Here is a 14,404-nt window from a genome sequence, read left to right on the forward strand (position 1 = left end):
GTACGTTAATCTTACAGCATTTTTTGGAATATATGAGTCAGAGATGTCCCATTTTTACATCCACAGACTTTATTTACATTTTTCAAAGATATTCTGGTAACATTGTATAGTAACTGTGCACTGTAAATCATCATGAGGCATTATTACACAGCTGTCTGCAATACTTGATTCTGATTGGTCAGTCGCGACATTACAAGGTATGTTATGTTAGGGATAAAGTACATCCCGGAGGTTGTTATCACTGGATAGGCTTATTTCAGCTGTCACCAAAAGGCTTATTGGCAGCCCCACACAAAAAGAATGGCTACTGTATAAGACTGAAGGGCTTTATTCCTCGAAAACAACCATTCTGGATGTACTTTATTCCACTTATTACATGGCTATTTGACACAAAACAAAAGAATTAGACACAAACATTGTTCTGAGTGGTTATAGTTTAATAATTTTTTTATTTTATGGAAAGCTAAGAGAAACTAATCAAGCTGATGGCTAATCAAATATTAACATAATGATTTATTATTACTATAAGCTTAAATGTATAAAATGTGTAATCTTATTTATAAGATGTATACATTTTCATTTGAACGGCTATTAAATCATTTACTAGTCAAGTTGTCATGACTTGACTTAAAAATTATTTATTAACAGTTACACATTTACTATCTCATTCTGAAAGAGATATATATATATATATATATATATATATATATATATATATATATATATATATATATATATATATATATATATATATATATATATATATATATATATATATATATATATATATATGGAATCTATGCGCCTAATTACTTATGTAAATGTGTTCAAATACTGTATATATCTATTCATCTATATCTATTGTGTGTGTATATAAATATATGCATGCATGCATGCATGTATGTATGTATGCATGCATGCATGCATGTATGCATGTATGTATTCAGTTTTTAATATTAATTTTAATAAAATTGACTAAAAGGCAAATATTTATAAGGTTCATTTACAATACAAAAAGTAATACTACACTGGTTGCCAAAGTTTTTAAGCTGAATCAAATTAATCTTATGGGTCCATTGAACTTATATTACTTTAAACTGACTTAAAACAGCTTGTGTAACTTATAAAATTCAGTTAGAACATGATTAACTTTAATAAGTTACAATGACCTAAAAACATATGCTGTCATGACTAATTGAGCATATCATTTTTTACAGTGTAGTAGCTCTATTATATGATCCACTTGGTTGGTAAGTGAGTCTACCTAATTGGAAATGCATTGTAAACCTTTAATAAATTATCATTAAATAATCATTTTTCATTTCATGTTTTGAGTTTTGTTAATGGCAGTTTATTCTGGTGTGGTGACCGCTGATAAATAAGGGACTAAGCCGAAGGAAAATGAATGAATGGAGTTTTGGTAACACTTTAGTTTAGGTCAAAATTCACACTATTATTAAGATATGAACTGTTCACAAGTAGTTATAAAATATGATTTCAGTCTGTATTCTGAATCCTACCCAAATTCTACACCCAACTTCTATCATAATAACTATTAGTAATCAGCTAATTAGTAGTTTACTAAGCTAGCTGTGCAAGTTAATTGTTTATTAATACCATGAATTGTGACCTACACTAAAGTGTTACCTAAGTAGAAGTTATTTTACTGCCAAAATCATCTTTTACAAATGTCTGCACAGAAATAGATAGCAAAAAAGAAAAAGATTCTGTCTAACCTTGCTTATCAAGCATACAGCATGTGTAGCTGTGTTTACTAATGTCTATTGTGTAAAGTAACGCATTTCAACAACGGATAAACTATTTGCTAATGCTTAACTTATTTTTAGCGTTCAGTTATTATAAAGTTATCTAGATGTTAACATGTTATATATTTCTATTTTTCACATTTTATACTCAACTTATTACAGTTAAAACATTTAGAACACAATGGAGTTCAATACTGAATACACTAGTCGAGCTGCTCCTGCCTTCTCCTTGATTTGCTCGGAGCTGACTTGTGTACTGACCTATCAAGTGACAATACTTACGAAAGCCTAATTCAACATTTAATTGAATCATTTAATTTCAGTTTTTTGTAGCTCATCGATAAAACAAAGAAACAAAAGGTTATGTTAAATTCGAAATGACGATCTCTGTCAAAGGCATTTGCCTCAACCACCTCCTCATCATTCTCACTCTCTTTTCAGATGGAATAGTGGGCCAAATTAAAGGTTGCCATAGGCCAAATTTGGCCCGCGGGTCCTTGTTTGGGCATCTCTGATATAAAGCAATAAATGCACAAGGGTCTAAATCATGTTCCATCATCATCATTTAGCATCTCTATATAAACATAACCTGCACTTATTAAAATATACGATATATATATATATATATAATATACGATAGTGGTAATGGTATGGTAGTGGCAAATATAAACACAAAATTCTATGTTCACAAAAAAAAAAAAAAGAGAAAACGTTACCTCCCATTCATCTGGCTCTAGAAATTCCTTCTTGTTCGTGGCAGTAATAAATTCCTCAAGTGAAACAAGCCTGTCTTTGTTAGTGTCAACCTTTGAACAGACAGACAGTACAGAAGAAATGAATACAAGTGAAGCCTCACTGAAGCAAAATGATCAGCACATGCTACGATGCTTCCACCTCATTCATCACATGCTCTCTCATCCTTAGTCTCTCCTCCTCCATCTCCACCATATCATCCTCTTCTTGTGCGGGGTCATAGATCTTCTCCAGCTGGACACGGTGGAGACAAACAACAGATTTAGAACCAACTCATCCTCCAAGTACGCTATTATGATGAATGGAAGGGTTATTAAGGGGAACCTCTTTGGTAAACAATGCTTCCAGCTCTTGCTCATCGAAATATCCATCACCATTAGTGTCTGTGAAAGCAGACAGATGTCACAATAATGTTGCGCTGTCATATAATCTACTGTGTTCAGAATGGAGAAAGAGAGAGAGAGAGAGAGAGAGAGAGAGAGAGATAGGGTCAGTTATATCACCATGCAGGTTGAAGAATGTCTTTGGATCAAAATCATTGGGATCCAAACCATCGGATTCCTCCCAGACCTCCTTTAGCTGGTCTTGACTGCCCTGTTAGCACATATGCAGACTCAATCATCAAAAATAAAGGTTTAGATTTTATGATAAAAATTTATTTAATTAAAATATCCAGAATGTAAAGTTGTGTGATGCAACAGAAGTAGCGACAGATCTGTTAATTTGGTGATTTTTTCTGAATGATACATTATCATAATGAAGATAAATGGAGGGCGAGTCTTGGTCCTGGTTGCTGATTGGATAAAAGTATTTAAAATGAAAATCAAAATGACAACACATGATGTTCTAAAGCAGGGGTCACCAAACTTGTTCCTGGAGGGCCATTGTCCTGCAGATTTTAGCTCCAACCCTAATCAAACATACTTGAACAAGCTAGTCAAGGTCTTACTATGTATATCTGAAACACCAAGGCAGCTGTGTTGAGGTAAGTTAGAGCTAAACCCTGCAGGGACACCAGCCCTCCTGGATCGAGATTGGTGACCCCTGTTCTGGCCAATAATCTATAACCAGTATACACTCACTAGCCACTTTATTACGTTCACCTTACTAGTACTGGGTTGGACCCCCTTTTGCATTCAGAACTGCCTTAATCATTTGTGGCATAAATTCAACAAGGTACTGGAAATATTCCACAGAGATTTTGATCCATATAGACATGATAGCATCACACAGTTGCTGCAGATTTGTCGGCTGCACATCCATGATGTGAATCTCCTGTTTCACCACATCCCAAAGGTGCTCTATTGGATTGAGACCTGGTGACTGTGGAGGCCATTTGAATACAGTGAACTCATTGTCATGTTTAAGAGTCCAGTCTGAGATGATTTGGGCTTTATGACATGGCATGTTATCCTTTCGGAAGTACCCATTAGAAGATGGGTACACTGGTCATAAAAGGATGGACATGGTCAGCAACAATATTTAGGTAGGCTGTGGCGTTGACAGAATGCTCAATTGATACTAATGGCCCCAAAGTGTGCCAAGACCATTACACCCCCACCACCAGCCTGGACAGTTGATAAAAGCAGGATGGATCCATGCTTTCATGTTGTTGACAGCAAATTCTGACCCTACCATTCGAATCTTGCAGCAGAAATTGAGACTTATCAGACCAGGCAACGTTTTTCCAATCTTCTAATGTCTATTGGTGAGCCTGTGCGAATAGTAGCCTCAGTTTTTTGTTCTTAGCTGACAGGAGTGGCACCTGGTGTGGTCTTCTGCTGCTGTAGCCCATCTGCCTCAAGGTTCAATTTATTGTGCATTCAGAGATGCTCTTCTGCATACCTCGATTGTAACGAGTGGTTATTTGAGTTACTGTTGCCTTTCTATAATATCAAACCAGTCTGGCCATTCTTCTCTGAGCTCTGGCATCAACAAGACATTTGTGCCCACAGAACTGTCTCTCACTGGATATTTTCTCTTTTTCTGCCCATTCTCGGTAAACCCTAGAGATGTTTGTGTGTGAAAATTCCAGTAGATCATCAGTTTCTGAAATACTCAGACCAGCCTCGTCTTGACCATGTCTACATGCCTAAATGCATCACAGTTCCTGCCATGTGATTGGCTGATTAGGAATTTGCGTTAACAAGCAGTTGGACAGGTGTACCTAATAAAGTGGCCAATGAGTGTAAAGGCTGATAAATACAAATCTTCATATATAAATATTTCTGCCGATTACAAGAACAAAATGCAAACAAATATTTAAGGCCACTAATGGAACTGCTTCTTTTATTTAAAACAGAATTTAAAACAATATTATAGATTTCAGATAATTAAGCAATATCTATTTTAATTTACAAATAAAATAGGATCTGTGGAACACAAAACTTAATACCTGGAAAACATTTTAAAACTCCCATATTGAATTATTTTTTTTTTAGATTTTTGGAATTTTTAATAGTTTAAAAATGGTTACTAATAAGTGGTTAGATAAAAATAATTGAAGGTGTGACTGTGTGCACTAACAGACTTAATTTACCAAAAAAATTAACCAAAAATTTAAAAAAATATATTTTATTTAATTTTATTTTATTTTATAACCCTAAAATTTATTTGAAATCTGGAACTGAAAGTGTAAAATTTTGAGTTAGCCAAAAGCAAATCAAGTCAGACTAGTGTAGCTCTGTGTGATTTTGGGCACAATTTTTATTATCTGAAAAATATTTGGGAAATCCTAAATGATTCCTATAACCCTCGGCTAAAATGTGTGGTCTATGATCATTGGTTCGACATGTTCATAAACAGCCAAATAATGATGCAATCAAATTTTGCCTCTGATAAAATTCTGGCCTTTTCCTGCACTGTGACTTCTCCTATAATGAGTGTTAAATCAACAACCAATAAGTGTGCTGAACCTGATGATACAATCAACGCAACAACTTCAAATCACCTCTGGGAAATATCATTTTTTGTCTTATTATTATTATAATAATTATTATTATTATTATCAAATCCTTGTGAGGGATCATTTCAGAATGCAGGTTCCTGAACCTGTAATTGACTAATGACGTCAAACTCCAAATGAATCTTGCATGTGTCTGCATTTGGCGCGGCTTGATTATCATTCAGTCTAACATTAGAACATCTGAGTTCTTACAGTGTGACATGAGGAATATGTTCATGCAGTCTGACAAGCTACAATCATAAATGATTATTTAATTTAAAAAATGCAATGCGTGCCCGTCTTAAATGTTTCTTAAATGGTTTTGAAGTCACAACTGAACCACTTTATATCACAAACAAGCTTATTTGATGATTGTAATAGTTTACAATAGTGAAGTGTTTAGCTTACAGGATGATTGAGTTTGGGATGGTCTGCATGTTTCTTCTTCATCTCTTCGTAATGTTCCTCTTCTTTTTTGCGCCCTTCCTCATCCAGCGTTTTAAGATGTTCCCTCCGTTCATGTTCCTTCATCATCTCATACCTCTTGAACTCTTCATGCCTTTCCTTGTCAAAGTTCTCCAGATCATTAGTGGCCTTAATTTAACAAAATAAAGATATTAAACAGAGACAAAAGTGTAAACATTTTTAGATGGAGGACTGACAGCCAACAACTCATTCAAAATAAACTTTATGCACACATGTAAGAAGGATAGACTGGCCCTTGCTGAAGACAGTAATATGCAGGAATCAAACACAAAGTACCAAAGTAAAAATGAATATTTTTGCATTTGTCTGCTGCGTTTATTCAATTCATCTTTATTTCTATAGCACTTTTACAATGTAGACTGTGTCAAAGCAGTGTTTGTCCAAAGTAATGCACACTGCAATCAAAGTAATCATCATCTCAATCCGGAAGAAGCTAAAGATCACAGGACTTCATGACTACAGACCTGTGGCCTTAACATCTGTGGCCATGAAGTCATTTGAAAGACTGGTGATAGCCTCTCTGAAGGACATCACTGGACCCTTGCTGGACTCCCTGCAGTTTGACTATAGAGCAAACCGGTCTGTGGATGATGCAGTCAACATGGGACGGCACTACACCCTACAAACCAGGGAACTGCCAGGATTCTGTTTGTGGACTTCAGTTCTGCCTTTAACACTATTGTCCCATCACTGCTCGAGTACAAACTGGCCCAGCTCTCTGTTCCTAGCTCTGTCTGTCAATGGATCACCAGCTTTCTGACAGATAGACAACAGCTAGTCCGAATGGGCAAAATCACGTCCGACAGCCGCACCATCAGCACTGGTGCCCCCCAAGGATGTGTTCTTTCCCCACTGCTCTTCTCTCTGTACACCAACGACTGCACCGAAAAAGACCCCTCCATTGAAATCCTTAAGTTTGCAGGTGACACCACTGTTTTCGGCCTCATCCGGAATGGTGCGAGTCTGCATAAGGACAGGAGGTGGAGCAGCTGGCTTTATGGTGCAGATACAACAACCTGGAGCTGAACATGCTCAAAACAGTGGAGATCATAGTGGACTTTAGGAGAAACCCCCCTGCACTCCCCCCATTCACTATCATGAACAGCACTGTGGCTGCAGTAGAGTCATTCAGGTTTCTGGGCACCACCATCTCTCAGGATCTGAAGTGGGACATTCACATAGACTCTATTGTGGAGAAAGCCCAGCAGAGACTGTACTTCCTTTGTCAGCGGAGGAAGTTCAACCTGCCACAGGAGCTGCTTGTACAGTTCTACTCAGCTCTCATCCAATCCATCCTCTGCAATTCAATCACTGTCTGGTTCAGCTCAGCTGCCAAAACCGACCTCCGTAGACTACAGCGTATAGTCCGGACTGCTGAACGAATCACTGGCACAACCCTTCCTACACTTCAAGAACTGTACTCTTCCAGAGTGAGTAAACGGGCTCGCAAAATCACTCTGGACGTCTCACACCCAGCACACTACCTGTTCGAACTGTTAGCGTCTGGTCTGTGCTTTAGAGCCCCAAGCACAAAAACAGCCAGACACAGGAAAAGTTTCTTTCCTCAGGCCGTCTACCTCATGAACAGTTAAATATTCCCCTACTGTGCAATAAACATGTGCAATACTTTCTCATCCGCACTTGTAAACAGCACCTTATAACAATATACAATGCAATACTTTCTCCAGACGCATTTGTACACAGCACCTCATAACCTGTATATTTATAACAAATCTGTACACACAACTCAACATTCAGATCTTTTTGACTAACTGCATCTCTGTTTATCGTCTTTTTTTCATATTTATTTTGTGTTGTCACTTGTCACTTTATGTACACTAGTAGCTTCTGTAGCCCAAACAAATTCCTGTGTGTGAAGCACATTTGGCAATAAAACTGATTCTGAAGTATGAAATATGAATACAGAAAAAAAAATAAAATAAAATATATGATATGATACTGCATAAGCATTGTTGTCAAAACACACAAGGAAAATGCTTAATAAAATACCCTTTGAAATGGAGAAAAAATACCTTATATCAGGGGTGGCAACCTTCGTACCTGGAGGGCCGCAGCCCTGCACATTTTAGCTCCAATCCTACTTCAATTTACAACCGGTAGGTTTCAAACAAGCCTCAAGGACTCATTTAGTTTGATTAGGTGTGTTTAATTAGGGTTACAGCTATACTGTGCAGAGCTGTGGGCCTCCAGGAACTGAGTTTGACACTTGTGCTTTATGTGATGTATTCTTTTAAAGTGTTACCTCACTCAAAAATAAAAATCTGTTATTAATTACTTAGTCTTGTGTCGTTCCAATCCCCTGAGATCCTCATTTATCTTTGTAATGCATATACAACACATAATACTTTGGATGAAATCAAAGAGCTCTCTCATCCTCCATAGACAGCAATGGTCCAGAGATGAGAAGACATTGGTAGACAAATGTGTTTTTACAGACTTTTTTGGAGCACAAACGTATTCTTGGAGCTTCCTATGGTTACAATTGAACCACTGAAGTCACATGGAATGTTTTGACAATGTTCATTTTTTCTGGGATTAATAAATGCCTTTTTATGTATTTTTGACATTAATAAATACATTAACTAATACAATCTAACTGTAATATCCAATTAATGCCTGTAAATCATCTAATTTGATCCGCCAGTGAAAAATCATTTGTTCCCTGATTGAAAATGTGTGACATCTGTGAGTGTTAATTGAAGCAAACATGAAGTCAGCTTCATCCCTCACCGATTTAATGAGGCGATCCAAATCCTCCACCTCAAATGTGTGTGGATTTGTAAGGATGGCTATATCTCTCTATAATATTAAACCCTGAAAACGGTTATGGAGCTCCACACGAGACAAGACCACGAGAACGGTCAAGCTCTAAAACAATAAACTTTCTAATCTGAGAAGAAGATCAGCTAGGAAACCAGTTGTTCGGGTTGTCTCGATCATGCATCCTGAGCCCCCCCTCTTTGCCCTGGAGTTTACTGTCTGAAAACTGCTGTGAAATTCTCTTAAGATCAGACCACGAGAACTAACATGCTGTAAAACAATAAACTTTATAATCTTCAGAGGATCTCGAGAAAGCCATCTGGACAGTTGACCCAACACCTATCCTCAGCCCCTCTTACCCTCCCCAGTTATACGGCCTGGGTCATTAAAAGGCTACTCAGGAATGACCAGATTTCAAGCTTCTATGGTGAACTGATATAAGATGTATATTTGCAGTATTTGTGAATTTTAACTTGTCATGCTTAGTGTCATTTTAAATGTCTCTGTGTGATTGGTAAAGTGGTCTTAATTTCTTTGATAAGATCTTTGCCAGATGCTCCACTCCAGGGAAAATGGTCTTTGTATCAACTCATGACCAGGCAAGAGGCTTGGTGACGCTTTTATTGTCTTGAATTTATGACGATTTGAGTATTTAGGCAAAGGGTGCAGAAGTGTCTGTGGGATTCTGTAGGCAGGATACCCCATTGCAGTTTGTGAGTCTCTGAGCTCTGCATCAGGACTTATATGCTGCAATGTATTTCTACACGGTCAGGTATTAATCTCTAACTTAAATGTATCTTCGAATAATTGATGTTGTACAATCTTGATTGGCTTATTTTGTTTAGTTATGTGAATTGGAATGGAAAATCTTTGCCTGACAAATAAATGTAAAATTCTTGTTTAACTTTAATATCTCCTGAAATCATTTAAATCTAGTAGATTGTTTAGGCTGATGTTTCCGCAGCTTACGACCAGGATTTGTCATACATTCAGGATCAATGGATGGAGCATGGGCACAGCATTAGAGACCTGATGATTTCTGACAATCACTGACTTAGTATAATATAAATTAGGGGGCTAAATACAACTTTCTTTAAATATGTGCAAGCATGGGGCGGCCAATTATTGCTTAAAGGAAGTAGCTTTCAGTTATATTCTTTGACTAAGCTAAATTAAACTTTTCTTTAAATATGTGCAAGCATGGGGCGGCCTATTATTATTTAAAGGAAATTAGCTTATCGGCTAAGAATCGGAACTGGCGAGGTTGTGTCCGTGAGCAGATGTAACTGGCCAGCATACTGACTCTAAGCGACTTCGGGTAAATGATGAACCATTACTTGAGAATAAGGATTTATTAGGTTAATCAATCTAAATTAGACCGAATCACAACCTATAAGGTAATCAGCTTGAATTAGATAAATCTAAAATTATTATGAATTGGAGTCAGATTAAAATTCGGAGTTGGAAACAAATTAAAATAAATCTTAATGAATAAAAATATTTCTTTTCACATGTGCTAAAAGGCTTACATGCATTTAACCTTCACCCATGCTGTTAGTTCCGTCATAGGAAAAATAGATGGGCCCTTACAGATTCATGTGATTCAGATGCTCAAACTGTTTCAGAAGTGCTTGGTGGTCCATCGTCATACCTAAAAGAAAATTAAGCATCTCATTAGTCGTATATGTTTGTCTCTACAGGGTTTTTAAAGTAAAGTAAACTGATTTAAAGAGCTATATGACAGTCCAAATACAGTTGAAGACAAAAAAAAAAGTTTTTTCAGATATTTTCCTAGTGCTGGAAAAAAAAAACACATTTTTAAACATAATGGTTATAATAACTCATTTATTTTGTCTTTGCCGTGATGACAGTACATCATTTTTGACTAATTGTTTTGCAAGATACTAGTATTCAGCTTAAAGTGCAATTTAAAGGCTTAACTAGGTAATTAGGTTAACTAGGCAAGTTATGTTAATTATGCAAAATATGCAAATATTCCGTAGCCAATCAAAAAAAAAAATCTATACCTTCAGGGGGCTAATAAAATGGACCCTTTTTAAAAATTCAAGCCATACTAAATTATATAAAACAATAAAATAAAAATATAATAGGAACTATACTGTGAAACTTTTTCTTGCTTTATAAAATATCTACTTTGGAAAAAAATAATAATACAATTTACAAGAGGGCTAATTTGTCCTAAACCCTAAATTATTGTGTAAATATAAAAGCAAAAACAATATGATGGAAGACATTTCCCAATAAGCTCTGGTGAATCACAAAACAAACTCAATTTTGCCGTTATGCTTCTATTACCTTTTTCTCCATTTAGGTCTTGTTTGGCTTTGATTAAGGTGCGCAGTCTGTTCACTTCTTGCCTCTTCAGCTCATCAAGTTTTGTTCGCACATTATGGCTGACAAAGTCCAACTCTTTCGCCAGCTTTCCTTGCTGTTTTCCCAAAATGAGGAGTGAGACGTAAGCAAAAGGGTGTTTAGTCTACTTTAGCCGCTGCAAAGTCAAGTTGGGAAATGAGATGCTGCAATACCTTGATGTCTTCCATGTCGGTGTTATGAAGTTTCTCTCTGAAATGCGGGTCCTTTTCCAGGAAATCGATAACCTCTCTGAGATATCGATCATAGTGCAAGCCGGTGTCCTGAAGGTCAAATTAGATTTGCTGAAGTGAGAAAGGACGCTAGGGAAACAGAATCTTTTCAAATGTACATACATGATAATGAACATTTGCTAGAGGTTTGAGCAAACTGAGTCACTAAGATCATGTTATTGCTTATTATTGCAGTTAATGCATGCTTACCAAACCTGTCTGGAGTTTTCAAAATGTCACTCCCATCCTAACACTAGACTAATATTACAATAATTTATTAAATGGACCCTTTTCACATTTCCGGGTTGCTCGGTAGCGGAAGGCAACAAATACTTTTTTACAACCTTATTTTCTGAAATCAAAGAAAAACTCCTTATTGGTGTTATCAAGACTTTCAGAAAAAATAAAAAAATAGTGCGAGACTGATAACGGCAGCCAGAAGAGAAAATTACATCAAATTTACTCTCATCCCCATGGACGCTGCATTTGAAACACCTCACATAAGCAGTAATTTGTTTTTTGTAATTTGACGCAAAGATGATAGAATACATTCATAAATGCATATCAATGTTCATACGTGATTTTTAAAAAAATCTAAATATTAAAAACTTTCAGGGATTTAGGATTACAATGATGGTTAAACGTGTCATAACAGGCTTGTGTAAAAGGTCCATCATACAAGTACTTACTGCATTTTCAGGCGGATCCTGTGACTCTGCTGGAGGACTCACTTTGGTTTTATCCACAGCAACTGGCAATGCATCCAAACAAGCCCACAGAGCCAGAATCAAGCAACAGTGTGACGGTCTCCACATCTGTGAACAAGAACAAAAACACCACAACTGGAACTTTTTATTGGTTTTGAAAACTTATATAAATTGTTTATTATAAATAGCAAATTATCAAAGACTAAATTGCAGTATATTTTTTATTTTATTTAAATTAAAAAATGTATTAAATCTATTAGATGTAATTATGTATTATTAAAAAATTATAATAAATAAAAAAATAAAAAATAAAATAAATTATATATATATATATATATATATATATATATATATATATATATATATATATATATATATATATATATATATATATATATATATATATATATATATAAATAAAATAAATATATATAAATAAAATGTGATTATCTTTTTTAAAATGTATATTATAAAATATTGTATATTATGTATATTATGTAATATTATTATGAATTTAATACAATTAAAGCCAAGTTTAATTATTCACAATAATTATTGTTCCAAAGCAGCTTTGCAAAAAGTGTGCGCGTTATTACATTACAACCAATATCTAAAACAAAATGTAATGTGACTATCATGTTTTTTATTGATATTATGAATTATAACATTACTATCTAGAAATATTGTTATAGGTTTAATAAATTAGTAGCATATTAGTATATAAACAAATTATGTACTAATGATTTGTATATAACATGTAAAGAGATGAAAAGATCCATTATTTACAATAACCGTGACATTTAATTACTGGCTGACAATGAATTACTAACTGGCACTAATATCAACATTACTATTAATTATTTGCTATTTTTATTTACAATTATTATTATTTATTTTATTAAAATTATTGTTATTTATTTTTGTATTTTGACTTAATTATATTGAATATATCATTAACTCTTAAAAAATATGTCATTTAGATTTTTGTGTTTGTGTGCATATATTTTATATAATATAAGTAATATAGGGCGACACGGTGGCTCAGTGGTTAGCACTGTCACCTCACAGCAAGAAGGTCGCTGGTTCGAGTCCCAGCAGGGCAAGTTGGCATTTCTGTGTGGAGTTTGCATGTTCTCCCCATTTTGGTGTGGGTTTCCTCCACAGTTCAAACACATGCGTTACAGGTGAACTTGAACTGAATAAACTAAATTGGCCGTAGAGTATGTAAATGTATGTATAAATGTTTCCCAGTACTGAGTTACAGCTGGAAAGGTATCCGCTGTGTAAAACATATGCCGGATAAGTTGGCGGTTCATTCCACTGTGGCAACCCCTGATGAATAAAGGGACTAAGCCGAAGAAATATTAATGAATGAATAAGTAATATAATTATGTACAATATATAATTTTATATAATGTGTAATTTTATTATTATTATTATATACCACATTGCATTTACTTACATTTGAACTGAAAAGAATTTCTACAACTGCACGTGTAAGATAGATGTTGACAAGCCCTGTCTGTACAAGAAAAGTAATAATTTTCAACAAATACGAGCTAATCGTTTAAAATGATGTGTTCAGACCGAAATGACAATGGTAATAAGCGATACATTAGGTACTGAATGACAAAATTTCTGAATGTCATTTTCTCCCTTCACTAAACTCCACCATACGGTTCTGTAAGCATCAGTAGTATAGAAGCGAAAACATTAGCTGAGAGTGTAGTGAGCAACAGGTGAGCGCTTACCCCTGAACGACCCCTGAGAGCTGTATTTACAAACTCGATGGCGCGTCTCCTCGATCAGGCGTCAGTGGTAAAATCGCTTTGACAGTTCATTTGCAACTTGTTTTACCTGATGCGTGCTAAACACAGTTCCTCATCACAAACCCCGCCCGCTGCGCTGTACAGCCACGCCCCTCACGCAATGATTGGAGAAACCGTCCAGCTTCCGCCTTTGATTTTTTGCGCGGTGGCCTGCCATTGGTCATATAATCTCTCTGTCAAAAATCTCCATGGTGACTCGGCAAGTGCGTTTGTTAGAAGAGGTACGTGGCGTTCACGAGTCCACAGCTCCAGAATCAAGCTGAGCGTCATTCAGCCTTTTTTCAATGAACATCTGTCACGACGACTGCTTCATTCATCTCGTATCTTGGTTGTATTTGTAAAGTGGTTAATGATACATTTATAAATATTCAAAAGGTATGGAAAAGGTAGCAATATTCCTAATTTTCCAAGAATATCAGCTCACAAATGTCATATTATACATATTATTTGTACAGATTGTATGTTTTTGTATAAAGGTTCTACTTTTCTAGTATTTACAGTCCCTGATTTTACTATTTTATCATTTATGTTATCA

The 14,404-nt window shown here is 35.5% G+C and overlaps 1 protein-coding gene across 4 annotated transcripts in view; it reads right to left on the bottom strand.

The window, feature by feature from the left end:
- nucb2b (nucleobindin 2b) overlaps positions 1 to 13,934 on the bottom strand; it is an 18,681-nt gene extending 4,747 nt beyond the window's left edge. For 3 of the 4 annotated variants that reach the window (XM_056479011.1, XM_056479009.1, XM_056479007.1), the window contains exons 1-11: positions 13,792 to 13,934; positions 12,023 to 12,148; positions 11,277 to 11,384; positions 11,047 to 11,179; positions 10,322 to 10,381; positions 8,701 to 8,744; positions 5,872 to 6,057; positions 3,023 to 3,113; positions 2,844 to 2,902; positions 2,661 to 2,753; positions 2,483 to 2,572 (exon numbers count right to left, since the gene is read on the bottom strand). In XM_056479011.1, the coding sequence (XP_056334986.1) occupies positions 2,483 to 2,572; positions 2,661 to 2,753; positions 2,844 to 2,902; positions 3,023 to 3,113; positions 5,872 to 6,057; positions 8,701 to 8,744; positions 10,322 to 10,381; positions 11,047 to 11,179; positions 11,277 to 11,384; positions 12,023 to 12,148 (990 nt within the window). In that variant the 5' untranslated portion in view covers positions 13,792 to 13,934. Of the gene's footprint in view, positions 1 to 2,482; positions 2,573 to 2,660; positions 2,754 to 2,843; positions 2,903 to 3,022; positions 3,114 to 5,871; positions 6,058 to 8,700; positions 8,745 to 10,321; positions 10,382 to 11,046; positions 11,180 to 11,276; positions 11,385 to 12,022; positions 12,176 to 13,791 lie in introns of all 4 variants that reach the window. The other variant, XM_056479010.1, reaches the window with a different exon arrangement.
- Between the last annotated feature and the right edge of the window lie 470 nt (positions 13,935 to 14,404).

This window comes from Danio aesculapii, chromosome 18 (genome assembly GCF_903798145.1).
Source record: "Danio aesculapii chromosome 18, fDanAes4.1, whole genome shotgun sequence".
In the NCBI taxonomy this organism is placed as follows: domain Eukaryota; kingdom Metazoa; phylum Chordata; class Actinopteri; order Cypriniformes; family Danionidae; genus Danio; species Danio aesculapii.